Source organism: Equus caballus, chromosome 16, assembly GCF_041296265.1.
Source record: "Equus caballus isolate H_3958 breed thoroughbred chromosome 16, TB-T2T, whole genome shotgun sequence".
Lineage (NCBI taxonomy): Eukaryota > Metazoa > Chordata > Mammalia > Perissodactyla > Equidae > Equus > Equus caballus.
This window is the reverse complement of record NC_091699.1, coordinates 42,890,054-42,917,616: the sequence shown is the minus strand read 5'-3', so window position 1 is coordinate 42,917,616 and position 27,563 is coordinate 42,890,054. Positions and strand designations below refer to the sequence as shown.

General features: G+C 35.7%; 2 protein-coding genes across 31 annotated transcripts in view; one reads left to right on the top strand and one right to left on the bottom strand.

Annotated features, from left to right (window-relative positions):
- CCDC66 (coiled-coil domain containing 66) overlaps positions 1 to 3,318 on the top strand; it is a 48,534-nt gene extending 45,216 nt beyond the window's left edge. For 21 of the 25 annotated variants that reach the window (XM_001491793.7, XM_023620258.2, XM_070237364.1 and 18 more), the window contains 4 exons: positions 96 to 136; positions 966 to 1,207; positions 1,444 to 1,568; positions 3,047 to 3,318. In XM_001491793.7, the coding sequence (XP_001491843.5) occupies positions 96 to 136; positions 966 to 1,207; positions 1,444 to 1,568; positions 3,047 to 3,133 (495 nt within the window). In that variant the 3' untranslated portion in view covers positions 3,134 to 3,318. Of the gene's footprint in view, positions 1 to 95; positions 137 to 965; positions 1,208 to 1,443; positions 1,569 to 2,538 lie in introns of all 25 variants that reach the window. The other 4 variants (XR_011426848.1, XR_011426849.1, XR_011426850.1 and 1 more) reach the window with 2 other exon arrangements.
- The window catches only part of TASOR (transcription activation suppressor), a 55,043-nt gene continuing 29,308 nt past the window's right edge, over positions 1,829 to 27,563 (bottom strand). The window contains exons 12-24 of one of the 6 annotated variants that reach the window (XM_023620243.2): positions 25,154 to 25,226; positions 24,996 to 25,067; positions 23,336 to 24,037; positions 19,584 to 19,990; positions 18,211 to 18,352; positions 16,917 to 16,976; positions 12,606 to 13,540; positions 9,906 to 10,028; positions 8,933 to 9,092; positions 8,080 to 8,188; positions 6,325 to 6,503; positions 5,955 to 6,119; positions 1,829 to 5,114 (exon numbers count right to left, since the gene is read on the bottom strand). In XM_023620243.2, the coding sequence (XP_023476011.1) occupies positions 4,582 to 5,114; positions 5,955 to 6,119; positions 6,325 to 6,503; positions 8,080 to 8,188; positions 8,933 to 9,092; positions 9,906 to 10,028; positions 12,606 to 13,540; positions 16,917 to 16,976; positions 18,211 to 18,352; positions 19,584 to 19,990; positions 23,336 to 24,037; positions 24,996 to 25,067; positions 25,154 to 25,226 (3,660 nt within the window). In that variant the 3' untranslated portion in view covers positions 1,829 to 4,581. Of the gene's footprint in view, positions 5,392 to 5,954; positions 6,120 to 6,324; positions 6,504 to 8,079; positions 8,189 to 8,932; positions 9,093 to 9,905; positions 10,029 to 12,605; positions 13,541 to 16,916; positions 16,977 to 18,210; positions 18,353 to 19,583; positions 19,991 to 23,335; positions 24,038 to 24,995; positions 25,068 to 25,153; positions 25,227 to 27,563 lie in introns of all 6 variants that reach the window. The other 5 variants (XM_023620246.2, XM_070237345.1, XM_023620244.2 and 2 more) reach the window with 5 other exon arrangements.

Genomic DNA, 27,563 nt, shown 5'->3' with positions numbered 1-27,563 from the left:
CCTCAGATTATTTCAACAAGTAACCTCTAAAAACGTTTGTAAGGACATAAGGAAATACTGTTACTCCTTTCTACATTTATCTATCCATCTTTTAGGAAGAAGAGCCTCTGAAAATTAATTCTTTCAGCAAGGAAAGGTATGTTATGCATCAGATTGATTCCATAGCCACTTACTGCTTTCTGTGTGGTATAAAATATTTGCTCAAACTATAGGTGAGATCAAGCATGTATGTATATGAAGACAGTAACAGGAAAGTATGTGACTTCCAGGTGAGGGAGTAGAGCTTTAAGGGAAAGAGTGGCTGGCATTTTACCTAGAATTTGAAGGTCCAAGTTGGACTGGGCCTAGGCATCCCAGGCAGGAATGTAGGTGATATTTTGTGTTATCTCCAGAGTTAGCTTAATAGTTTTGATTTTCCAGGTATGTCAACAGTGGAATAGACATTCTGCTTGGATTGAGGGCGGAGGGAAGAAATGACTGGCAGGGACATTGAGAAATTCAGTTAACCAATGGGAGATTTGGAACTGTTTAAATTTTTATTCTATCCCTTTGTGCATGAACCAGCTAGGTTAGAGTTGTCTAAGAATGTGGCTCTAACAGCAAGTTTAGTTCAGATGTTAAGTACATTTTATGGTGAGTTATCTAAGGAGAAACATTTTGACCTAACCCAGCTAGCATTGATCCTCAGGCTCTAGTAACTTAATATTCCCCCCTATACTAGAGTACATGTATCTTCAGCAAGTACTAGTAAAAACAAATTAATCCCACTCTGTTGCCCTGTTTTAGGAAAAGATATTATAGAACTCAAGCTTCTATAGCGTTCCTAAAGGTGTTTATAGGTACATTTAGAATAAATTGTAATGTGATTAAAGAGTAGATATGCTTAATCTAAAACACACAATTTTGTACTGAAGCTTCTTAGTCTCTAATTATTAGTCTCTAATTATGCTTTTTTAAAAAAATAGGTCTCAGTCACCAAAAGTTCCAGCAGTGAACGACAGAACACAACAAACTCAGACGCTAAAAAACACTAATTACGAGAGAGAGAATCTTATCTCAGGAGGCAATCAAACGGCAACATCACCTGGAATTTCTGAACCATCCCATTTTATTCCCTATGTCCGAACCAATGAGATCTATTACCTTGATCCAGATGCACCATTGTCTAGGCCTTTAACTCAGGATCCTCAGTACCAAAATCCATATGGTAAGTTAAATATTTAAGTATTACCCCCTGCACAGGTAACCCAAAATCTAAGTTAGTATTCCGGCCCTTAGTTCTAAAAAATATCGTAAGTTTTGCCCCAGGAGAGGGAGAATTTCTCTTTTGGGGTCCATTACTAAATCTTTAATTGAATATTAATCCTTAGAATACTATAGCATAGAGCTATATTGTATTATTAGAAATGTATTTAGACTTTTCTCATTTTCATCTGGCTTCAGACTATGACCAAGAACGACAGCTGGTTGACTCTGACCATGTGAGGGACCCACTTCTTAATCCTAACTTGGTGAAAAACAGGGATCGACAGCAAGCAATCCTTAAGGGACTATCAGAACTGAGACAGGTATGAGCTTTTTCACCAATTATGGATGTGACTTTTTCTGTATATGGCTGGGGGAGGGCTGTGTGTTGGAATGGCTAGGATTTTTACTTAAAGTGCCTAGTTGGTTACATGATATATGTGACTTTACCGCATCCCAGTTCAAAAACATCAAAAATTCACCTATGTATTAATTTTGAAATAAAACAGGACTTTCCTTCAATTCGTTTCCCATTGCTATTTTTAAGAATATTTATTTCCAGTATGAAATCATGAGACAGTTCAAATATTAAGACAATTTTATTGAATGGAAAATGCATACATTTGAACAGTAAAACGTGATCAATAAGGCCCTAAAAACCAAAGGCAGAAAATAACACCATTACGCTTTAATAAATTCTTGATAATGTACTTCACACATTTTTTAAATGAATGTGTTGGCAGTGTTTGGAACAGAACATTGACATAAGTCCCAAAGAATAGTATAATTCAGTGTGAAATTATACGTATAATCTTACTCACCAGACTACTTTTTCTCCCACACCAATTATTGTGACTTCTCTTTATCTTGCTCAGGTAACACATCCAATATTTAAGGCTATAACTTTTCTCCATCATCTAGCTTTAAAAAACATATCCCTGGGCTTAGAAAAAATAATGACTTGCAAAATTGGTCTGCAGTTTTGATTCACAGTACATTTTTTATATTTGGGAAAAATAAACTGCTGTTTTAGGAGTGCACTTCACTATACTCAGTCATTTACCACACCTCTTGCATTTCAAATTGTCGATTCAAGTGTTGCTTACCAATTCTTTTTGTGCAGCTAGAAGAGCACCCCCACTAATACAGGCTTATGAAGAAAGTATCCTTTAGTTTTTTAAATGCTAGTTTTGGTTACGTGTTGATTGAGTTCTGTAAACTCAAGCTTGGTAACACACAGCAAAGATTTTACTTAAATATTCCTTTAATGTGACAAGACGTTTTTACTTCTAGGTTAAGGGGAGACAAAAGTTGTGAGGTCAAGTGGAAGGAATATGATGCATACCTTCACCCACCTATATAGTGGCCACATCTTATTTCAGCATGGCCTTGTATTAACCACTAAGGTTAGTGCAGTCAAGATAAACGTAGGATGTCTCTCAGTGTGTCTCATTACCATGTTAAGAGCATTTGGGGAACAGGAAGAGAGGGATCTCAGCTTCATAGTTGTGGAAACTTGGTTTTGAGAAAAGTTATCCCTATTGGTTTTTATGCTAAAAGTAGAATCTTACAGATACATAATAGTTATACAATATCCAAATCTAGTGTAAGAATTACTGAAATTTTTTGAGTGAATAAAATTCAACATGACAAAGATAAAGCTTAAGTTATTGCAAAGTAACTGAGCTTAACACAATGTTTTCAAAGTAAATATAAATCTGGATTAACAGGACAGAAATGTAAAAGAGGAATAATTTGCAAGTCTGCTGCACACCTTACTAACATATCAATGTGATTTCAGGGCCTTCTCCAGAAGCAAAGGGAGTTGGAAACTAATCTCATGCCTTTAGCTGCAAATCAAGAAGAGAATTTTAGTTCTACGTTTTAAATGTAGACAATCAAATCCTTCACATTTGATTTGTGTCTTCCAAATTATAAAATGTGCTTGTTACTTAACTGCATTTTTTAAATAGCCTAGATTTATTTTTTAAATGCTTATTTAAAATGTGTACATTATATAGTAAAATGCTGTGTATATATATATTTTTTACAATAAAACATACTTTTGTAAAAGCTTAGTAGTAAAAAACCAATTTTTTTGCTCTGTCACAATCTGGGTATTTAAGTCCTATAAAAAAACACTTTCTACTTACCTTGACAGGCTGGAGTTTCTGACCTATTAACAGCCAATGTTCTTCCACACTTTATATGTAGATCATAAGTGAAATACCACTTACGTATTTTGCTCTATGAAGAGATTTAAGAGTAGAACTCTTCCAAGTTTTTTGAGGCGCCAAAGGAAGGTCTGACTTAACAATCCCAACAACTTTTAATTCTAAACCCAGATTCAGTTTAGGCTCATGCGGTAATTTTTCTTTTCTCTAGATCCTGTTTTTATGACTTTTATTGTATAAACTGTAGTTTTCAAAAACACAAGTTTGCATTAGATATGGTTTTAAAATTGATCTCCACTATATACTTTGTCTGTGAATTTAAAAAGTTATTTTTAGTATAGCACCTAAGTGCTTACCACCACAAAAATATACTTCCATTTTTCTAAGACTACCAATTTAAAAATCTATAGCAAATTATTCAATGTTTTTTAATAAACAGAAACCTATCTTTTGAATTATGAATTTGGTTAAGTCAAGGACCACACAAGCACTGAAAATTGTAATTATCAAATACTCTCAAAATTAAAAGTTGACCAAAATTTTAGCAGCAGGCGATTTTTACATGGCTAAGCCTAAAGATAAAAAATAATGCTGCCTGGTATTAAATCCTAAGTCCTATGTACATGGTTTATCATCTAAATGAAACTGCACTGGTAGATAAATCTTGAGGTATTCAGCCAAAATCCTGAAAATATTTGTTAACATCACTGGCTTATACCTGTGTAAAAACACTCTACAAAAGCTTAAATCAAAATAAATACAACAGTTGATATGTCGTTTCAGCAAAAGTAGTTGGTATCGGACATTAGAGGGAGAAAAAAGGAAAGCCGTTGCTGTTCACTATCCTTTTGCAAATATCTCATTTTATATGTAAAACAGGCTTCAGTTTGAAGCTGAAGTACAAGTGACATATAAACTGTAAAACTTAAAAGTGCCAACATGAGATAATGCAAGTACAATATATGTTAAAAATATATATTTATTTCAATTTTCAGATACTTCAAATGTTACAGGCCATCATGATTTAAATAAGAGGAAAAAAACATTTGAGAAAGGACAAGAAACCTTTTTTTTAGAGAAAGAAATATAAATTGTTAATTCACTTTTAAAAAACAGAAAAAGTCCGTAACAACCTACTTCCAAAAAAAAAAAGTTACTGTAATTATTTCTCTTTTGAATATGGCCTGGAAGAATCACTTTTCCCCCAATTTAATGGAGATGAAGATTTCTCTCTATCCAAGCTTTGAGTATAAGCAGATAAAAAGTAATTTTCACTTTCTTGAGACTGACTTGATGAAAGGGCATATGGTGTCCCCAAAAATGTCTGATGAGTGAGAACATTAAAATGACTAAACTGATGGGACATATTTAATTGACTGTGATAAACCTGAAAGTTGCTATATGAATCTTGTTCAGCTGAATTGCTGTTCTCTCCTTCAGAGCATACTAGATCAATAGAAGCTCTCTCTTCAGAATCAATTTGATAAGTCTTATCTTCTAATAAACTTTTTTGCACGTCAAGAGACGATTGCAACTGAATTTGAATATTCATATTTTGATCTGTTCCACGTGATCCTTTGGTCTCTTTCGTCAATATTTCTGAATGAAAATTGCTGCATACTTCTATTTGTGAGATTTCATCCCCTGAATCCAGAGACATATCCTCTTCATCCTTTTCATCGTTTTCTAAAAGAGCTACATTTAAAAAACAAAAAGTCCTCCTCTATTGAAATACACAATTTGTTTAAGTTTTAAAATTATACACTACTCACACAATATAATGCGTCAGGGTCTGCAAGTCCACAATCCCTTAAAGCTTGGTCTTCTGCCACAAGTTCACTTAGTCACAACACTCACACTAGGTGTGAATGTCCAGATAATCCGATGCTAAAAGCTTCTGCGAAATGTGTTCACGTTTAATGTTGGGAAATCCCAACTCCCAGCTCCAAAGGGGTTAATGTCAAAACAGCATCTAAAGTTATACGGTAATTCAGTATTTGACAAGACAAATATAAAATAAAAATTTCGACATCTAGCTTCACTGGATTACTACTATAACTGGTTAGCTCTATCAAATGTTCGATCATCTCTGCTTTTCATCAAAAACAAAAGTAAGTACATCTTTCATTTTATATAAATCCTGGAACCAAAGCAGAGGCCATCTCACAAAAGACTAAAGCTACGGATATCCCTACTACTTTGTAATTTAACTCCTTTATACATCTGGGGAGACAGTAGCTTGATGCTAAACCCCCCTATCTGGTGTCCTCCTTTTTAAAAATATAACCCCTTTGCTGATAACAGCAGCCAATAACCATACCCTCAAAGAGAAAATGTCTACTCTAGTACGCAGTCTACAGTAACTCTTAACATGTATAATAAGTATAAGAATGATAAATGCCTTGAAACACTTCTCTGAAGCTGTTTACACTGAGGTGAGTGGTTTCAAAATAGGCATTTCATTATACGAAAACAGCAAAACCGTTTCTCTTTTTCTGTCTGCCTTAAAGAAAAGGAAAACTACTGAAAAGTTACCTGACTGCGACTCAAGATCCTCATTAGCACCAAGCAGTGGAAGGTTTTCTTCTGTGATTGAGTTGTGATAGCCCACAAGATTTTTAAAGTTTTGCATAAAATCTTCAGCAGTTGCAACTACTATTCCATTATCTGTATAACTGGAAAGCATCTTGATATTCTTCTCTAAATTAAAAAAAGATGTTTTGAGCATAAAACACTTGAAAATATACACAGACACATGATGATGTCTGCTCCCAGACTTAACAAAATCCTTTCCTCCACATTTTCAGAATCATAACTAAATAATCAACAACCCACCACAACCCCACAGACTCCTTTCATCCACATTCCTATATTCATAGTAGAAAGCTTAAAGCACACTAGTTACCTGTTAAAAAGACTATGTGTCGTTGCTGTATGTTCTGAGCCTGAAGTCTGATAAGGCAATCCAATTCTGGAGCATTTCGAGTTTGTGAATCACAATTGTGGTATGACAAAATTTCAACCAGATGTTTCTTCTGATAGACATTCAGAAGTGTCAACAGACTCAGAGCTTTAGAATTCAACCTGTGAAATTAAGTATAGTTCAGTATCTGGATCTGCATTTCTAAAATTTAGTGCAGCAGTTTTTGCTTGAAATTAAAACCGTAAATTCTCAATTGAGTTAACTAATGACAACTGCAGTGCTTAGCTCACTGCCTGATGTAGGGGAGCTTCTTAGGGGAGAGGGAGAGCAGGAATTGTGCAACCCACATGTAAGTCCAGGAACTTTCTCTGAGTGAAAAGCCCGAGGGCCAGCTATTCTGCTTAGACTAAAATCTCAACCAGTCATTTTATTTACTAAGTAACAAACTATAGTTCTCTAGCTTTACTAATTTAGAACTTGAATGAAAGGCATAAAAGGACCAAAAAATATAAATCTTTCCTTCAAAAAATACATGGCTCTAAGCTATTTCTAGGCACGAGGCACAGTGCAACAAGTGGTAAAAATTACTGGCTCCTGTCAGGGAGATCAGGGTACTAAGTGTACAAGTTACATCTTTGGGCCTCAGTATTGTTCCCTGTTATATAAACATACGACTTGTCTGATGCCTATTTCACGTGATTTGAAGATAAAACAAGGTTAAAAAAGTGAATTACTACAAAAAGTTAAGTACTTAAAAATTATTTAAGCCTGCATTTCCCTAAATGTACCATGGCCATTCCTCGAAGACCTGACCATGGAATGTCAAAATTTTGTAGTCTAAGTTTAGGAAATGCTGGGTGACAAAATGTAAAACAGAATTCTTAACTACTGAGTTGCTCAGCTTCCTTAATGTAGAATTCTCTACATTGCTTAAATGTAGAAATACATTGTATGGACTCTCTAGTAGTAGGATATACAGTCATGTACTACATAACGATATTTCAGTCAACCATGGACCATATACAACAGTGGTCCCTTAAGATTAGTACCATATAGGCTAGGACTATACCATCTAGGTTTGTGTAAAAACACTCTGATGTTCACACAGCGATGAAGTCAGCTAATGACGACACATTTCTCAGAACGTGTCTCCTTCGTTAAGTGACACATGACTATAGTTTCCCAAACTCATCTGATTACATAATCATTTGTGGAGCCTCTCAAGTAACTAGTGCTCCAAGGATTCCACTTTAAGAAGTGACTTCTGGTCATGTTAGAAATCACTTATTTATAGAAATGAATGTCCTAATAACAAATCCCCTTATGTCAAGATTAATCCTTGTCTCAATATGTGTGAAGTTACTCAATTAGCTCCCTAAGGTAGTCTCAATTGGAGAGGGCCTGATCTAGCTGGCCTATATACAGTTCAGCAAAAAAATTAATAAAGAATGCTGATCACTCCATTTCCATTATTATTCTAAACCCCCAGGGGCAAAGATTAAACCAATTTTATCTTTATACATAACTAGAACTTCAGCAAACTTCTATCTAAATAAGAATACCACTTCCAGACAGGGTAGAATAATTCAATTTCTACATTGCCTTATGGTTGGCTAAGGATATCTGTGAAAAGTGAACAGCTCCATAATCTACAAACATAGAAAAACAGAGAAAGAAATTCTGTGAACACATTGTTAACAACTAACCATCATTATATAGTTATTTTTCAAATCTTACCTGCCTAGTTCCTTTAGTTTTTTCTGAAATTTACAATGGACTTTCCATTGCCATTTTCCTTCTGGAGTACTAAGTTCTTCCAGGAATGTCAAAAAATTTTTAAGGTTCTCTGTTAGAGATAATGAAGTCCATTTTAAATTCAATAAATACCAGTCACTCTACAACTGAATTATGGAAGAAGTGTTTGTGGATATTATGTAGAGACACCAACTTTCCCCATGTAGTATTTTCTTTCTCTTTTTTCCCCTCTAAGGGAGACAGATCTACATATCCTCTTTTAGATCTAAGAACATAATGTCTACACATAAAAAAAAAAATGTTGATAACAAACCAGAAGTGATCCAAGTGCAATAGGTGCAGAGAGCCCTGCTTTATACCAGATTTAGAGGAAATTATTTGTAACAACTTAGAGTGGGAAAGAAATCTGATGTGATAAAAGCTCAAGAAAATGATGGAAATATACTAATTATCTGTGATTAGCAGAATGGACAACATTAAAAAGTATGAGAGAGCCAGCCCTTGTGGCCTAGTGGTTAAAATTCAGCATGCTCCACTTTGGTGGCTTGGGTTCAGTTCTCAGGTGCAGAACCACCACTTATCCGTCAGTAGCCATGCTGTGGCAGTGGCTCACACAGAAGAACTTACAATTATACACAACTATGTGCTGGGGCTTTGGGGGGGTAGGGGGAGAGGAAGGAGGAAGACCGGCAACAGGTGTTAGCTTAGGGCGAATATTCCCCTGCAAATAAATAAATAAATTAGAATTTAAAAAAGTATGACTGAGTCATAAATGAGAAAAACCTAGAAAAGACAAATGAGAAGTTATGTGTTCAAAAGAATGCATAAATCTTACCAATTGTGATAACTTCTGGATTTAGAATGGATTCATCAGATACAATAAAACCTCCAGATACAAATAATTCATTGTATGTATGATTTTTAACATCATCCAGACTATCAACACCAGCAAAACTAACACAAGGGAGCTTCTTTAAAGTCACCAAGCCAGGTACCTATTTCAATATCAAAATAAAAATAGAAATAAGGACAGATAAGGGAATGAACTGAACTGACAGACTCAAGTGTAAAGTAACCTACAAAAAAAGTCTTAACAAAATGCACTATGGCTCACCTATATTACTGTGTTGCCTCTGGAAAGCCAAGCACAAAAATAACATTCCCAACATTATTTCCAAATATATAAACCAACGTTTATGTACTGGGCACCTTACCATGAAGAACAGAAAACTCTAGGAAAAGGCGCCTACAATACGCTGAAACAGAGAATGACAAATGCTAATCTGTCTGGCCCTGGGAGTACAGTTAGAAATCAGATGAGGGCAAGAGCCCACGTACTGGAAGAAGTCAGGAAAGGTCTCAAAGGGCAGTAAGACTTGAGACAGGCTCAGAAAACCGGATGGGGTACCTCCAAATCCAAGGGAAAGAGGGACTGGTTTGGCAAAGGAGGATACAAATAGGTTTTACCTGAGACATAGAAACGAAGATGACAATATAAAGGGAGTCAGCCGACCCACTGGCATTCAAGGACTCAGTATTCTTAATCTTGACTATTTGAGTGATAGGGAAAGTCTGTCATGTGCCACAGTTTAAAATTATGCAGAGGTACAAACTTGAATTTCACAAGCTGATTCACAGAAGGGTCATTTAGGTCTCAAGCCCTAAACCTCCAACCTCAAAGTTTTATCGCCTTAAAGCTTATGAGGATATTTTAAAAACAAACAGCTTTAGTCTCAAAGACAATAAGATTTTAAAATAAGGGAGTTCTTACAACCAAAATAAGTAGTGAGTTTGACTTAACAGTCTACCTTGTGAATGAAACCTGCAATGTCTTCATTTTGAATAATAATCAATAGTTTATCTAATTTTGATCTTCTTTCCAAAAATTGTTCTGGATGACACTCTGTATTGCCTAATTTGATAAGATATTCCTGTTAAAGAAAAAAAACTAAATCAACATTTAAAAGCTTTTTTGCAAACATCCATTTAACACCAGAAATGCAAGATAAACTGCTAAGCTTAACTAGTACTAGAACAATATTGAGGATGACCTTACACTCTAAGGATCTGAGAGATCATCAAGTCCACTCTTCTTAGAGAATAATCTAAAGCTCAGAGCTTAAATGGTCACGGTCACAATGTTACAATTCTATGCAACTGAAACCAAGTAAATGCCAATGTAGGGTAACAGAAGAACCACAGGAAAATGGATTAGCTCGGGTTCTTAACCCATCTCCATTACTGAGTCTGGCCAACATAGAGCCCAATCTCTAACCACTCCCCGACTCTCATTTCCTTTCAAAGCAGGCCCTTGGTTCTTTGCAGCAATATCACTGGTATACTCCTTCAGAGTTATAAAGAACTTTTTCAACCACCATAACTCATTTAATTCACAACAGCCCCAAAATCATTCATATAGACCTTGAGTATATACAACGGTATTCACATACTAATTAGCTATGTCTGTCAAGTGTACACCTTTGAGCAAAATAGACCCTCCCATCTAACACCTCTCTCCATGCTGGTGACATGGTACAACCTTTTAAAGGACACAAGGTAGTAGTCCAGGCTGAGTTCCCTTTGCTTTTTGCCTGCTGGTGGAATCCTGAACTCTGAATCAAACTGCAGGATCCTGGAGGTCACATTCCTTATTTCACAGACACAGAAGCACATTAATTTTCTCAAAGTTGGCACAGCTGGTTAGATAATCATAAACTGAAACTCAGCTTGCCTCACAACCAGTCTACTACTCTTTCAAGGGCAGTCTACAAGTGTCACACCCAAAGAGGATGTTTCTGTGTATCCCTAAACTAAAGCAGCATCTGCTACACTGTCTGATTTTGCTCTAACCTCTAAAATTATAGGGCAGCTCTCAGAGCAGCTTACAGTCAGGTAATGAAAATGTAAATTACCGTCTGACAGGCCTGCTTATAATTTTTGGTCTGTCTTTTTACATTAAAAACCTTTAAATGCAAGTTCATTTTAAATATGACAGTGTAACTCATAGAATAAGAAACCAGTTTGACTCCAGAAATATTTAGGAACCTTAAAATTTTATTCGTACTCTTCTACTCTATTGTGACACTTCTGCTGGAAATTTTCCAATGGATATTCATTAAAAGAATTAAAGTTCCCATCTTATTTTCTATCAGGCTTGTAAAACACACAGCATCCTCTTCTTCTATATAAAGTAAGTAACAGAAATATTATTTCTATGCCAGAATAAATTAAAAGCACCATTCATAAAATGCATTTCTTTTAAGTAGGCTACAATCAGTTAAAAAAATGTGGTGGGAGGAAGTGGAGTAACGCTGAGCACACTGGGAACTGTGCCCAACTTATTCTCTCATCTAGCCCCACACCAGCGGGCAGCTATGCCCCAAAGAGTACCATGCTTAGAAACATGTTGCTGGGGGTGGAAAAAAGTCAAGAGGCTCTAGGTTCATTCATACAGGGCAAAAATGCAACCAAGAAAATTCCTAGTAAGTCTGGTTTCATCTTCCCAAGAAACCACAGGGAATTCCTCCTCCATTTTGACACTCTTCATGTTCTCATGGGCACACCCTGTGAAACACGCTAACATCAAAGAGATCCCCAAACTGACAAAAGCTCAGGACAGGTGAGTAGCACAGAGTTTCTGGGCCTCTCTGGGCTATAAGCCACTTATTCATAGTCCCTGCTGCCTCCTCTAACAAAACAAGCAGAAACTTGTCATGATACGTAAATCCCATAAATGAGAGCAGGCATTTATTTTAAAGTATAAAGTCTTCCTTTAAGGAATTAAAATCCTACAGTATAGTGAATACTAATTGATAATATTAAACCACTGATAAAATTGTTCCAATGTGTAATAAATTTACATATCTATTATTACAAATTTTATTTGTCTATCTCTATATCTACACACACACACACACACACAAACGTGTGTCATTTTTTAAACCAAATACCTGAAACGCTAGTCTACTCTGTAGCTTCAGTACAAAAACATATACCTTGTAGTGAGGAATCTTTCATGATTGGAGAGTCTTTCAGGATCATGATTTTTTTGATCAATAAGGGCTGGAGAGAACCCTGACATGACCAGGGTATCAAGAAACACCAAAAGATTATATCATTATTGGGTCATCCCTGGAAAGTTTTTATATTTCTATTTGATTGTAAAACCCTACACTAGGTAAACACTGACAACTTCCTTTACCTCTCTGTATCTCTTCCTCCTCTTCATTAAAAACCCAAGTAAAAAACATTTAAAATCTTTGAAACCAACAGTTTAAAGTATTTGAAGTATGTATACAAATGGTCTTTAAAATGACACTATAAAACAAGATTCTAAACTCTAAGATATTTAGATCACAGGTTTTGAATTTACTAGTCTTTTATTCTACTCTGCATTAAATTATGAAATATATGGTTAACATTTAAAAACAAAACAAACCCACTTTATACAGGTCAGGTCCAACAAGACAAGTTTATACAGCATTACTATTACCTTCTCATTTAGTTACCTTTATTTCTTTACAGAGCACACTCTCTTCTTCTTCATGAATATAAAATTTCACAGTATTTTTCTGGACATCTTTCATGATTTTAACCAAGCTGTTAAATACTTCAGGTTCTAACTGGCTTATAAAATTTGAAAGAGCTGGTTGGGCAGAAATGTTTACATCACTGGGTGATTTTGTTGTTTCTTTTTCTATTGGTTCCCGGGCAATATCACCAGGTACAGTATGATCAGAAGTCACCATTAGCTCTGTGTCATGGTGTGACTGGTTCACGTCTACTTCAGTTAAACCCAAAGTTGAAGAGGAATGCTGCTCATCAGAGTTGGTGTCTTTCAAAGTATCACTGCAAAGTGGCTCAAGGAGGTGTTTATTGTTGAAGTCACTTGAGGAAACTGGTATGACATGCTTTCCCAAAGGATTCAATGCTATCTTAGTACCAGAATCATTAGGACTGACTGGTGGCAAATTCCCACCTTTGACTGATGCTTTGATAATAATAGTATTTAGTTTCTCATGCAAGCCATCTACAAACTCCTGTACACCAGCTTTGGAAGTCTTAGAATATATGAACTCAGAAAGCCGTTTCATCTTCTCTTGTGTTGAAAAGATAGGTGTGGAAATTCTACTGACGTATGAAACATTCTTTTGCTTCAAAATCTCTTCTATCTTCCTAGAAAAGAGATTGTACTCTCCTAACACTGTTCTCTCTGTGGTTTCGCTCATTGCAGGCGGCTCTGCTGCTGGCACACACTGCTCCTCCACTGTCACCACCTGACCTGTCAACACGTCCTCCTCAGTGGTGCCCTTTAGTGTGTCTGTAAATGGAGAGGATGGAAACTGGTAATCAGAACTTCTCTGTCTACTTATTACCCGGGGGTCGTTAGGAAAGGCCTCCTGTGATGGCAGACACACCAGTTGTTCTTCTGGTGATTTCATACCTATGTAGGAAGAGTTCATTATTATAAGAGCAATCCAAAAATATAACATCTGAAAACACAAACTTAAAAATAATAAAAAATGTCAGGTCAAGTATATATTCAGAATAATTACACATAGGAAGGTAGAATAAGAATCTCAAATAATGTTGTGAACTGTACTTCCTATGTGTCCTACTTATGGCTGGTCTTTGGATTTCAGTAGCTAGAGTAACAGGTTTTAATATTATTTTCTTTGATTCCTTCTCAAGTGTTCAAACAAGTGCCAACTTGACATCAATACAAATTAATTCATTTGCTTATTTCTGCTTCCCTACCTTTCTGTAGATCTGAGTTTTAACAGACATGTTTTAATCAACATGGTCAGTTGCAAAATCTTGCTCAACCCCTATATTCTTGGCCAAGTAATGTAACTATGGTAACACCCTCTTAATATGAAAACTTTGAGTATAAGGCTTTTGAAAGAATGACAAACTGAAATGCTATGGGACTAACTGCCAAGTTAAGAGATGCATTCAAGATCTAGGGTGATTAATTTTATCTGTTTTCAGATTTTCTCTCACATACGGGGTTGCTTAGTGGATTTCCTACTATGTTAGGGACTTCAATTTATCAGGAAAAAATAGGCTCAAGAACATACTTCATAGCTGCATTAACAGTGGCACTTTTGATAGTGCTTTCCTAAGTATTTTTACTTTGTTTGGAAATAATTCCAAGAAAAATCACAATAGCTTTTACCCCATTTGAGATGAAGAGGTCATTCAGCTAGCTGATGCTAATGGAACTATATAAACTTTGACTCTTGACAACTGGCTCAATCCATAAGATCATATTTTTTGCCCCCAAAAATCCTAAATTCAAACACAATATGTTTTTAAAACTACATTTCAAAACAGGCACCCTAAATCTCTTTTTAAAATACAAGAGGAAAACAGCAATTTATAACAATATTATATTTTAGAAAAAGAAAAAATTCATGATCTTTGCCTACAAGATCACACTACGCAATTTTATTCTTTAAAAAAATTACTAATTTTTCTTAAATCTTAGCCAACATTCCCTAAGAAGTTGCTGTTGTAGTATATGAAATGGTAACTCTAAATCAGAAAGTCCAGATACAAGTATACTTTTCCAAACTACAGTACTTTAAATCTACAGCAAATTTCCTACTCAAGTTTGCACTCAGGCATAGCAGCATGTCCTCTCTACATAAAATTCAGTTTGGATTTTCCCCACACTCCAACTTTTCTAAAGGTTCCAACAGTCTCAGCAGCAGTCAGCTTGTGACATTTCTCTACCAACCCCGGTGGTTACCATGAACCACTGTACCCATTAACTACTGCAAAGGCACCTGTCAGAGAGGAAGACGGTCTGTAGGTCTACAGGCAGAAGAGAAGGGGGCAAAGTGTCCAGTGCACCAAGGCCAGAATTACAGCTCTGTGAGACTGAGAAACCAGAAAATTCAAGTTCCAAAAATAACACGGGAATACGGAATGTCCTTCTTAAATCTGCAACATGGGTTTTAGCACACATATAAAATGTCTGGAAAGGTACGTAAGAAATCTGTAACAGGTTGATACACAGGATGAAATGAAGTATCTGGGCTAGGGGTGAGTGGAAGACTTACTTTTTGAAGTATTTTTGTACTTCTTGAATTATTTACCATGTCAATGTCTGATTTGTTTAAATAAAAAATTTTTAATTGCATCTTAATGGGTTGGGGAGGACCACCTGTAATTTAAAAACTTCTGAGCTATTATTTTAAATGAAATACTTGCTCCCAAAATGTCTAGCTGTAGTTCAGACCAATAAGCTTATTCCTGAAGGGCTATGGATAAAGGAAATTTTTTAAAGCTAAAATCTAACTTAAATTCACATGGGGAATTTTCCATATTGAAAAACTATAAACCAAATCTCCTTTAAAAATGCAAATGATGCCCACGTAATTTTATTTTGCACAAATTTCCCCTATATGACTTTAATTATTAAGATTGATTTTATTATTTAAAAATTGTCTTCATCAATAAATGATTTAAAACATTTCTACTGATTGTCATTCAAACATGGCAGTACTTTGACTTTTAAGTGAAAGGGGAGTAGGAGTTCTCTAAAGGCAGCATCATTCAGATTTTTCATCACAAAATATGAAGATTGTAGGCCAAATGAGAGGACTTCAGATGCTGATGGAGCATTGTGAAACACAAACAAGATACCTGCTGCTCCTAATAAGAAAGACTTATTGATAGACACAAAACATGGATGAATCTGACATAATGTTGAGTGAAAGAGTCAAAAAGTAAAGAGGACACATGTAGGTTCCCTTTATCTTCAATTCAAGAACAAGTGAATCTATGGTGAAAGAAGTCAGATTAGTGGCTACTGTTGGCGGCAGGGAGAGTACTGATTGGGGGTATGCAGAGGAAAACCTCCAGGGTGCTGGAACTGTTCTTCATCCTGATTTGGGTAGTGGACACCTAAGTGTATACTTAAGCAAAAATTCATCGTGCTATATACTAAAGATTTGTGCACTTTCCTGTAGCTCATATATCTGCTGTTCCTGTTTCTTTTTTTATCATCTTTTCCTAGGAGGAGACATAAAGATTTTCTTGAAAACTATTAACTAAAAGTCTTTTTTTAATTCCCAAAAGAGAAGAATAACCATAAAGATCTACTAAAATTAAAAAGTCATTTAGCTTTCCTTCGAAATAATAACACTCAAGATTTCTGAGAGAGTTAGATACAACAAAAAGGAAACAAACAAAGACTCACCACTAAACTCTAGCAAGAAAACAATGCCTGTGACCAACTGCAAGGATGTTGAATTGACTGAGCTCAGACAAAAGAGACTGTTTCCTAGGCACCCACTGCAACCAGCTAATCAGTAATATCTGTAAATGCTTCTGGAATCTGAAAGCTTCCTAAGCTCTCAAGCTATGTGCAGAAATGAGCTTTAGAATTAGAAGAACAAGAATTGGGTCAAAAAATTCAAGATTGGGAATGATATACCTAAAAGACAAATGGCCTCACCTCCTCGTATTTTTAATTTAAAAGAAACTTGAAGACTGCTTCTCTTAGGATATCGTGCAGAAATGGATTAAGAACAATATTTGGGTCTTCCCAAGTCACTATATCAGATAGAGTCTACTGTAGGTAAAGAAAACAATCTCTATGACTATGCAGTAACTTCTTTGAACACATCCTTTGTGTAAGAATATTTTATAACAAATCAACTAATGATTTAAATACAAATATGATATTGTCCAAATTTTCTGTAATTAACAGAACTTAAATTGATGCCCTATTGATGGAGGACCAGAAATGCAAGTAGCAATTCTGAAGAAGGGGACATTGGGAGGAAAAGCAAAGGGAGCCTTCTCACCTGGTGTGTGTTTCTCACCATGTTTCCCCAGCTGGTCTTCTGGGCTTCTTGCATTCCCTCCTGAGGGAAAGCATCCATTAGAAATGTAGACTCTCTTCAGATATTAGTGAAACCTATTAAGCACCTTTCAGACAACCCCAAATGCTAATAAATCCAAGTATTCCTTCTTTTGCCTACAATAATCCTGAAGGGTCACTCAGAAATGGGAAGTTCCTTTCCTTTCCATTCAGGTGATGATGGAATATCAACACCTAGATGTCTATGAAGGTGTCTAAATGAGGAATGGTTAGGATAATCATCTTGTAGCAACTACTTCCTTATTCTGTTTCTCCCACTCAAGTCAACGTCCCCAGCTCATAAGTGAGTACCAGTTGCCTCTCCACCATTGCTTCCAGGCCTCTTGCCCTCTCTGGTAAGGTACTAAGTAGAGAATGGTACCGAAGCCCATGGAAACGCATCAAGTTTTAGAAATTCTTCTCATGAGTCCTTGGAGATCTCAATAGCTTCTCGGTCACAAGCCAGCCTACTTTTTAACAAAAAGTTGTTTTTTTCTTTTTAAAGGTTAAATAAAGGTCTGGGAATGAAAGAATGCCCTGGAAATATTTCCAAAAATGCTTAGCTAACAAAGATGAATAAGGACTTGGAATAATATTAAAAGTATTTATATATGTGTGTGTATATGTTTGCACAGAGAAATCAGAATACTGAAAAATGATCTTTCAGCATTTGCTAAACTCTTCTTGCCCCATGGTTCAACAAGCTTTCTAGGGATATTTGCATTTGATTATTTTAGGCCATTCTCTATGATGATCCAACTTAAGATAATCCAGTATTAAGAAATCAAATTTCTTTCAAATAGATGAACCTCAACATGACCGCTTCTTACATGACAGTTTATTATAGTGAAGTTTACTCTAATAATTTGAGAAGACAGCATTTAATTAGCTGTCCAAAGGCATCATTTCATTTCCGTAACTACCTCACCTTATTAGAAACTCAATTTCTGCCAACAACTTTCATTTGAAAGTTTGCATGGTAAATTACATAGGGAGAGTATGTTTTAAATCCCTATTTTTAATAGGCTCTTTTGTAGATACTTGCTGATGCTGACCGAGAACAGCAACACTCAATGATGATATTACATTGCTCAAAATAAGACACTGAAGATGTCAGAGCCAAGTAAGATGAAGCACCTAGTGACCCAAAACTGGAATCCAGCAAAGATGAAACCCTTCAGGAATCTGGTCCCTAAGTAAAACCAAGCAAACCTAAGTCCCAGTATACTTGTTCTTACCTGTAATTGGGATCAGTTTCCAATGTATTTCAGTTTCTTCAACATTATTTGACTTAGATTGTCTACGGAATCCATGTTCAATGGGAACAGTGGGACACAAACTGCAATCTTCAAAATTATTCATGCTAATTAAATTTGGATCCTAAAAATTAGAGCACACATTCAATAGCTTTCTTTTCAATTCATCTTCCTGCCAAGAAAAACAACTGTTTCTCACAGCATTCACAAGCTTCAATCTAAATATTACAAATGAGTAAAATCAACATGATAAAGTTATAATACTCTAGTCTCAATTTAAAACAATTTTTTCCCTCAAAACATAAAGTGATGTTGATTTAGAGAAGACTGGTCAACTTTTTCGGTAAAGTGTCAAGTATTTTAGGTTTTGCGGGCCAGATACTCTGCCCTGCAATTGTAGTGCAAAAGCAGCCACAGGCAATACCTAAAAGAATGGGCATGGCTGTGTTCCAATAAAACTTTAGTTACAAAAGTAGGCAATGTGCTCGGTTTGGCCCATGCCCCCATCAACGTGATTCCAAGTATTAGATACGCCAAGAAATGTTAACAATATATGTTAGTTCCTCAATGCCTACCTTACCTACCTCCCCAAGTGAGCCTCCTGCCATCATCCTCCCCCTAAAATAAATATCCCAAAACTATATGAAGAAAGCCTAGAGAAATGCATTTGACATTTATTCAAAGGCAGGGAAGAGAAAATGAAAGAAAGAGCAAATTACAAATAAACCCTTAGGAATACGGCGCCATCTTGGTACTGTTCCCCAGTGATGCAGCCACTTCTTGGGGTGAGATAAAGCTACTTCTTAGCTAGAGATCAGTACTCTAAGCACTTATCATAAATAGACTGGATGCCCTGTCAAACAAGGCTGAGAGTCACGTCAGAGATAATCCTAAAGGCCATTCATTTTCTATTCCTATTTGCATGAGAAATACAAAGCATCTAACCTTGTTTACAACACTGATACACTGACTTTGGTGACCTCATCTGCCTCACCTTTAGATTCCGGTACTGCTAGCAGGATGCCAATGTTTTGAGGATTCAATTTCATTATGAAATGATACGGAATTAACCCCCAATAAGCTATTTCTGACAAATAGACTGTCCAGCCTTAACTTTATCACGATAGCTAAATCTTAGACCATATATAAGCCTATATACGGAGGAAGGAAAAAAAATACTTCTGCCTTTATCTCATAACAAGGAAGAACTTAGAAATACTATCCTGGACAGATACTTTTACTGTAACGTGTATTTTCTTTCTTTTTGAACAGGAAAAAAAACCTCATTGAAGCACATTGACATCCTCTCTTTCACACACATTCACAAAAGCAAAGATCAAAAGACATATGCTTACTTCTTTCAAATGTAGTTTATGGTCAGTGCCTATTTCACTGGTAGAAACAGCAACAGGATACTTTAAAGATGATGTATCAACTTCTAGCAATGGGCTCTGAGTATCCTTAAAATGTGTACTTTCAATTTTTACACAAGTAGACTGTTCATATTCTTTCTTATCTGGGGTAGAGTTCAACTCATACTCATGCTTTTGCCTCAGCTCTTCATAGGCATCATCAGTGCTTAATCCTAAAGCTTTATTGACTGTATCTGTCAGGGATGCATCAGAATGGCGTGCATTTGCTAGTGTTTCTGACAGCCAATTAAACAGCCTTTGGATGTCAGCAAGGCTGGAGTTCGAGGTATCCAGCTGCTGCCGTCTCAAGTCAGCATCATGCCCAAGTGAGCCAATAGGCTGTGGAGACTCTGAAGCGAAAAGAGAAAGAAAAGTCATGTCTTAAAGTTTAGTTTGGAAGACTCGTATAAAAATAAAATCAGATATATCTAAAAATTAATTAAAAGATTTATGGACAGGAACTCAATCAAACTACTGGCTTAGGTTTTACAAGCACATCTATCCCTTACGTTACAAAATAGGAGGATTTGGCAGCAGTTAGCTCAGGGCTAATCTTCCTCAAAAAAAAAAAAAAAAGTAAGAAAAAAACAAAAGCACTATGAGAGAAAACATATTAAGACATGGCTCCAAGCAGGTATAAATCTGGGTAATCTGCACAACCAATATATTAAAAACTCCCAAAGGGAGCAGACAATCAGAAAGTTGCATGCTTTATTTAATGCTGAAGGAGTCTAAACCCTGGGTAGATGTCAGGATTTCCAATTTAGGTAGGGTATAATGTACCATAGCAAAAAAAAAAAAAATTAGAAACAACAGAGATTATACTATATGATTCTAATTACATGAAATTATAGAACAGGCAAAACTAATCTATAGAGACAGAAAACAGATCAGTGGTGGGGTGGAGTGAGATGAACTACAAAGGAGCACAAGGCAACTTTTGGGGGTAACAAAAACGTTCTATATATTGGAGTGGTGGTAACATAGCTATCCAAACTCATCAAACTGTGTACTTAAAATGGGTACATTGTATATAAATCATACCTCAAAAAAAGTTATTGTTAAAAGGGGTAGGGGAATAGGAGGTTACCTTTTATAAAACGAGTAGGTTCACCACTAAATCAAGATCAGGGTATTTTATAAATCAGAATCCAACTTCTAAATTTCTACTTTTAGAAATCAGAAATAAAGTGGCAAAATGACTAGAAAGAAACACAAGTGAGGAACACCTAGAAATTTAAGTCTGATCACCACTAGTTCTAATTTACCCTGTCTACCCCTTCTCCCCTGCCCCATTTCTCCTTTGCTCTATTATAATTAGCATGGCATTCCAATCATTTTTTTTTTTTTTGAGGAAGATTAGCCCTGAGCTAACATCTGCCAATCCTCCTCTTTTAGCTGAGGAAGCCTGGCCCTGAGCTAACATCCGTGCCCATCTTCCTCTACTTTATATGTGGGATACCTACCACAGCATAGCCTGCCAAGCAGTGCCATGTCCGCACCTGGGATCCGAACCGGGGAACCCTGGGCCGCCGAAGCAGAACGTGCGCACTTAACCGCTGCACCACCAGGCCGGCCCCCAATTATTTTAATTACTGATAAAGCCTGATTTTCATTCACAACTGTTTTGTCACATATACAAAATTAGTCAATCATCACCTTATTAACAGTACCAAAATTTAAGTATCTTGCCTATAATGTGCTCAGTGTTAGGAAATAAGCCGAGTTTAGGAACAATGCTTTGGAGTCAGTCAGAACTGAGTTCAAACATGGATTAGTGAACTACATAATTTTAGGTAAAGTTATTTAACTTCTCTGAAATGGTTTTCTCATCTATAAAATAAGGATAATAGTGTCTACCAGGGAATTTTTTGAAAATGCATAACCAATTAGTAGTAATATGCTGATTTCTAATCTGCCTACTAATGATAAAAGGCATTACTACCACTTATTTCTATCTAGAAAAGGAATCCCACTCAAGAACTAAAGAGTCCATGTATGTAAAGCACCTAGCACATAGTAAGCACTTTCTCAAGACTAACACTATAAAACAGCATGGATCAGTAAGTGCCAACAGGTTCAGCACAGAGCAGAAATCCAGGATAAACTAAAGGAAATGAAAACCATCCAGGAGCAGGACAGTCATAAAGCTAAAGAGAGATCCGAATTGTAAAGATAGGATGCTTGAGAGAAATGAAAGATGCTTCAGGAAACAAGAAAGCGAAGTAAAGGGCAGATCATGACATATTCTGGAGAAAAAGAGAGATGAGTCTTTACCAAGGGGCATGTTCTGAAAGAGTGGGAAACCTGGCTACCCCCTAGGCTGGACATGACCAGTCTATAGCAAAGGCTTGACAAACAAATACAGAAGCAGAAATTGGTAGCAAATTAGCAAAGGAATATTAAGAAGAACATGATACTGAAATGAGTGATAGAAACCAGGAAGGCCACCCAGGAGATGAAAACACGAATAAGGACTAAAATGTTAGGAAGAAAAAGAGAACACAGGTCAAGTAAAAAAAAACCTGAAAGTTACTGAAGAGAACAACACTGTCAAATAGAACTTTCTGCAATGATGGGAATGTCCTCTACCTATGCTGTTCAATACAGTGGTGTGGCTGGTGAAATGTACCAGTATAATGCAGGAAATGAACCTTTATTTCATTTTAATTATTTTAAACTTAAATAACACGTGGCTAAGTGGCTAATATTGGATAGTGCAGGAATAGAGGAAGTAAAAGAGAGCAGATAAGTGGAAAGTAACTAAGGATACAAACATACATTGCTAAGAGAACAGTGTCATAAGGGCATTGATCTCACTAACCTAGTCAGTTCTGAGACACACTGAATTTGAAAACATACAAGTAAAATTTGCTTAGTAAGAAACAGAGGAATGGAATATTCAGATCTGCTACAATCAACAACAGCAGCATCAGCACAAAATGTAGATTGTTACATCAAAGGTCCCTGAAAGCAAAGGAACACACTTCATGCTCACAGACTAGCAGTTTGAGGATCTTAAAAATCTAGATGAAGACATGTTTTAAACTACTTGCAATATTGAAACACACACTTCTAAGAAGGGTCTCCCATTTCTTTTTGTAACTGTCAACTAAAACAAAAGAAAGAAAGATAGAAAAAAGAAAAAGCCAAACATATTACCGGACTCCTAAGTGGAAAAAAATACCTGTATGCATCTACGAGATTTTATTTTAAAGCTCAGAAGGTTCCTTTCATTAAACAACATGCTAAAAGAACCCAACGTTCTATATTGTATGTTTCCAATTATAACATTAAAGGAATATAAAAGAACAGGAGCTCCAATTAGTAGGATAACAGCTAAGCATACATTATTTTCTCATATTAGCCTAAGCTACACAATTCAGAAATCTGATGTACTAAAGCAGGAGGTGGCAAATATTTTCTGTAAAGGAACAGACAGTAAATATTTTAAGCTTTGGGCCATACAGTCTCTGTCCCAACTCTGCCATTATACTGTGAAAGTAATTATACACATATAAATGATTCGACGTGGCTGTATTCCAATAAAACTTTCTTTATAAAAACAGAGGATAGGCTGGATTGGCTCCCAGGCTGTAACTGCAGACCTCTGTACTAACGGAAAGGAGAGAACTATTTTGCTATATTTTTGGTTGTTATTTTTTACACTATATAAGAGCAATCTGATATTTTACCTTTATACAGATGGCAATTTTCAGAAAAATTACTGGTTTTCGCAAGCTTTCTCATATTTTCAGGTAGATCCTCAAGCTTCCTCTTCAAGACAGTTTTGCTTCTCATATCTTCTGTGTCTGAGTCCCCACCCACATTCTTTTTCCTACACTGAATTAAATTAATCAATTCTTTGACTCTATCCTTATCATAATCCAAAGAGTGACACGACTTCTGCTTTCTAGGTTTAACAGTTTCACCCCTTGAGTTATTTCGTTTTCCAAATCTCATTTTTGTACCATTCATTTCTTCTTCTTGGCCTTCATAATCTGAAAGTGGACTGAACTGTTGAAGTTTTCTATTTTCTTCAAATAGCTCTTTTAATTTACAAATAGGTAACTGATACATTTCAGGCCGAAAAATATAGGTATGTAAACAATTATCAATATGGGATTTATTTTTTGGAGCTGAGTATAAGAATTTCTTATCATCTAATCGTGAATCATATGGAAACATGATAAACTCTCGTTTACCTGAACCAAAACCTCGCTTAAAAAACTCATTTACATACTTTTCAACAACAGAATGAAAATTTATAGTATTTATACTTTTGAATTCCTTTCGACACTGAATCAAAGCAAATTGTAAAAACTGAGTTATTTTTAATACATCTGGCATGCTCTCATGTCTCTCCTGTGGTGCTGCATTGGTTGAAAGTTTTTGAGCTGTAAACAAACCAAAAAAGCAAATTATGTTAACAATCAAGAAACTAATCAAATATAGATCTATATAGTGTCAAACAAATGTAACAACACTCATACATTAATCAAGAACCAAACTAGTATGTATCCTAATACATATATGTGTTATAGAAATACATGAACAGCATGCTTCTAAGTCCAGAAGCCTCAAATAGTCCAACAAGACACTAAATCGAAATTGCAGAACATATTTTTAAAGGGAAAAACACCCACTCATTGAAGATCTTTTTTATTTCCTGTTGTCCCTAGGCAATTCCACTGGTGGCAAGCAAAATGTAAGGAGAAATAGACAGGGCAAGATCTGAGGCTTCTAGCAAGACAGTCCTGCAAATGATAGCAATGTCACTCCTTCCTGTTAAAACGTAACAACTTTACCTTCGCAGGAACTCTCTATCCCATAAGCAGATATACAGGCACTGAGTAGCTACAGTTGAGAATCTCATTCTCATCTAACAGTGAAATCCATTAGTTGGAACTTTACCTTAATATAGCATGAAAGTTGTTCTTAGAAATGGTGAATAGCAAATTTTCTCTAACATCAGCGTGAAAAATTCTTACTAATTTCGAATGGCCTAAATTTAACCTAACACACAATGCTTTTATACTCGCTAAAATTTGAACGCAAAAACGAACTCAGCTAAAAAAATCATAATATAAAATTCTGAAAAAGTAAGTTATGGTATCATTACAATTATAATCAACGTTTATTTAGTGAAAACACTGATAAAACCCAAATAATTTTTCATAATTAAAAAAACCAAGTCATATAATTTGTGTTTTATATTGCTAATACCTCTTAATATCCCCAGTATTTCCCAAAACATGATGTAAGAAAGACAAAATGCTTAATGGATTTATCTGGAAATTTTCAATAAAATGTAGTTATTATAAGTAACTAGATTTAGATATTGAAAGAACTTACAAGTAACTAGGCCTCTAGGTTCTTGAAATAGAAACAAAGCATGGAGGACTCGAGGCTTGGCAGTTTGGTGTTCTAAAAAAACAGAAGTCAAATTCATTAGCAATGTGTTTCAACTAAAAAGTTAAACAAAAACTGTAAAAATCAAAGAGATCACCTACCATATGGAGAAACCATTTGACAAGGAGAGAGAAGAAAAAGGTATCCTCGGTCTCCCAAAGGTTTAACAAGAACCTGCATTTTTGGAAGAGGGAAGAAGTTGAATCTGCTTTATTATTACTCACCATACAGCAGACACACAGCAGTTTTTACTAATTATAAAGAAAAAAACTTCTTGATCATCTTTTTCGGAAAAATATGGCTACTGAATTAGTTAAAATCTCTTTCCACCAACTCTGATTAATAAGATTCCAATTAAATAAGAATTCCTTAGGGATAACTTTAATAAGAAAATATTACTGAAAGAATTTCCTCAATTAACCATGAAACCAGCTAATTTTTCCTTGAAGCTAAAATACAAGGACCAAACTAAGGACTTCAGATATTTTTCATAGCAATTCAAAAGACATGTTATTAACTGCCAAGGCAGTGTGCTGGATGTTGGAGACATAAAAAAAGTATGACACAAATGCTGCCTTTTAAGAGTTCAGGCTAATCTCAAATGAAATGTGTTGCTATAATGTAATTCTTCACATATTTAATGAACAAACATCTTTCTCACATGTAAGGCAATTTGCCTTGTGAGAGATAACATCAAAGAAAAGCAACACAAGATCCTTGATTATGAGAAGTTTATAATTGGGTGGACAGAGTAACACAAGAAATATCAAGAATTAGATAAGATAGAAAAGTTCTCAAAAATATTTACAAAGCAACAGGAAGGGGAAAAATACAGTTTGCTTATAAAGTTGGGAAAGATACTAAGAGTGTACTGGAAGTGAATTTTGAAGGATGGGTACACTCCCAAGACCCTGAGATTGTAGGAAGGACATTTCAGCAGACGCAACATCATGGGCAAAGGCAGAGTTATAATACGATGGACAGTTTGCAGGCATCATAGTACTTATGACTGGCAAAAAGGTGAAGACAGACTAGGACAAATGCATAAGACAAGTCCAGAAGAAAGGATCATGGGCTAGATTGTATAAAGACAAGAATGCCAGGTTAGCCAGGAACGCCCTTGAGATAACCCTTTTGAACTGGAGTGTTTCTCTAAAAAAACCCCACAAAAACAAAAACAAAAAAACGCCTTGACAGCACTGTGCAGGAGAGGAAAGAAAATAACGTAACATGAAGAACTCAGTTCAGGGGCTCCTGCAATAGTTCACAATATTTTTGGATTAAAGAAAGCGTAAGTAAAGGAAGAACTGAGCATAGCAATAGAACACAAAAGGATATCTGGATTTTGAAAGAAAATTTGTAGTATCTAAATTCCTATTAAACAATCTGAGTAAACAAAGTCTGTGTAAGAACCAATAATTTAAAGGACAAAAAGTGACTCTGTTACCAATTTACATTTAATATAAACACTGAACACTTGAAAATAAAGCAGACAATGTACCACAAAATTTTTCTTTCAGACTCAAACACTTTTATCTGAAATATTTGATATATCATTTCCCTTTTAACATTTTGCCCAGCTGCTGGTTGTCAGAACAGGAAGCTGGGAAGCATGAATAAGATTTTCATCTTTTGTAGTCAATGAGGAAAAACAATTAGATTCTTTTAACTTCTCACCCACTCCAAATACCAGGTCTTAAAAATTCTATTTGCTTAGTGGCCTAAAGACCCTTGTCCTCTAAGGGCTTCAATGTCCCAAGAGATCCGTGGAGCACAGGGACTCTACACCCAGAAACAACATTCAGACAGAGGCCCTAGCAGTAATAGTTGTAGCTTTAGCCCAAAGAAACACTTTCAATCCTGTAGAAAAGGAAACACCTGTGAACTCTGTGCTCCTGCTGCCTCTATTTATTACACCTACTGTTTCCTTCCCTCTCAGAAAACAGTATTAACACAGTCTGTGGAGTTTTATTACTTGATTCTACTATTTTGACTTTCCAGATAACATTACAGGTAATATGGTACAAAAACAAAAATGTATGAAAAATATAAAATATTAAGCTCACAATCTTAAATCACCAAACTTAGGAGAAAATAAGCTATGAGATTTAAACACACAAGGGCTTTACACTGGAATTATCAGATACAATATATAAAACAAGTGTGAAATGTCTAAAGAAATAAACAAAATAATTGGCAGAACTGAGAACATGTTCACACAAAACTTGGTACACAAATTTCACAGCAGTAATTCACAATAGCCAAAAAGTGGAAACAACTCATGAATGGACAAACAAAATGCGGCATTATCCAGAATAAATTATTATTCAGCCATAAAAAGGAATAAAGTACTGGCACGTTATAACATGGATGAACCTTAAAAGTATTATGCTAAGGGAAAGAAGCCAGGCACTGTAAGGCCACATAGCGCATGATTCCACTTATGTAAAATGTCCAGAATAGACAAATCCATAAAGACAGAAGTAGATTAGTGATTACCAGGGACTGGGA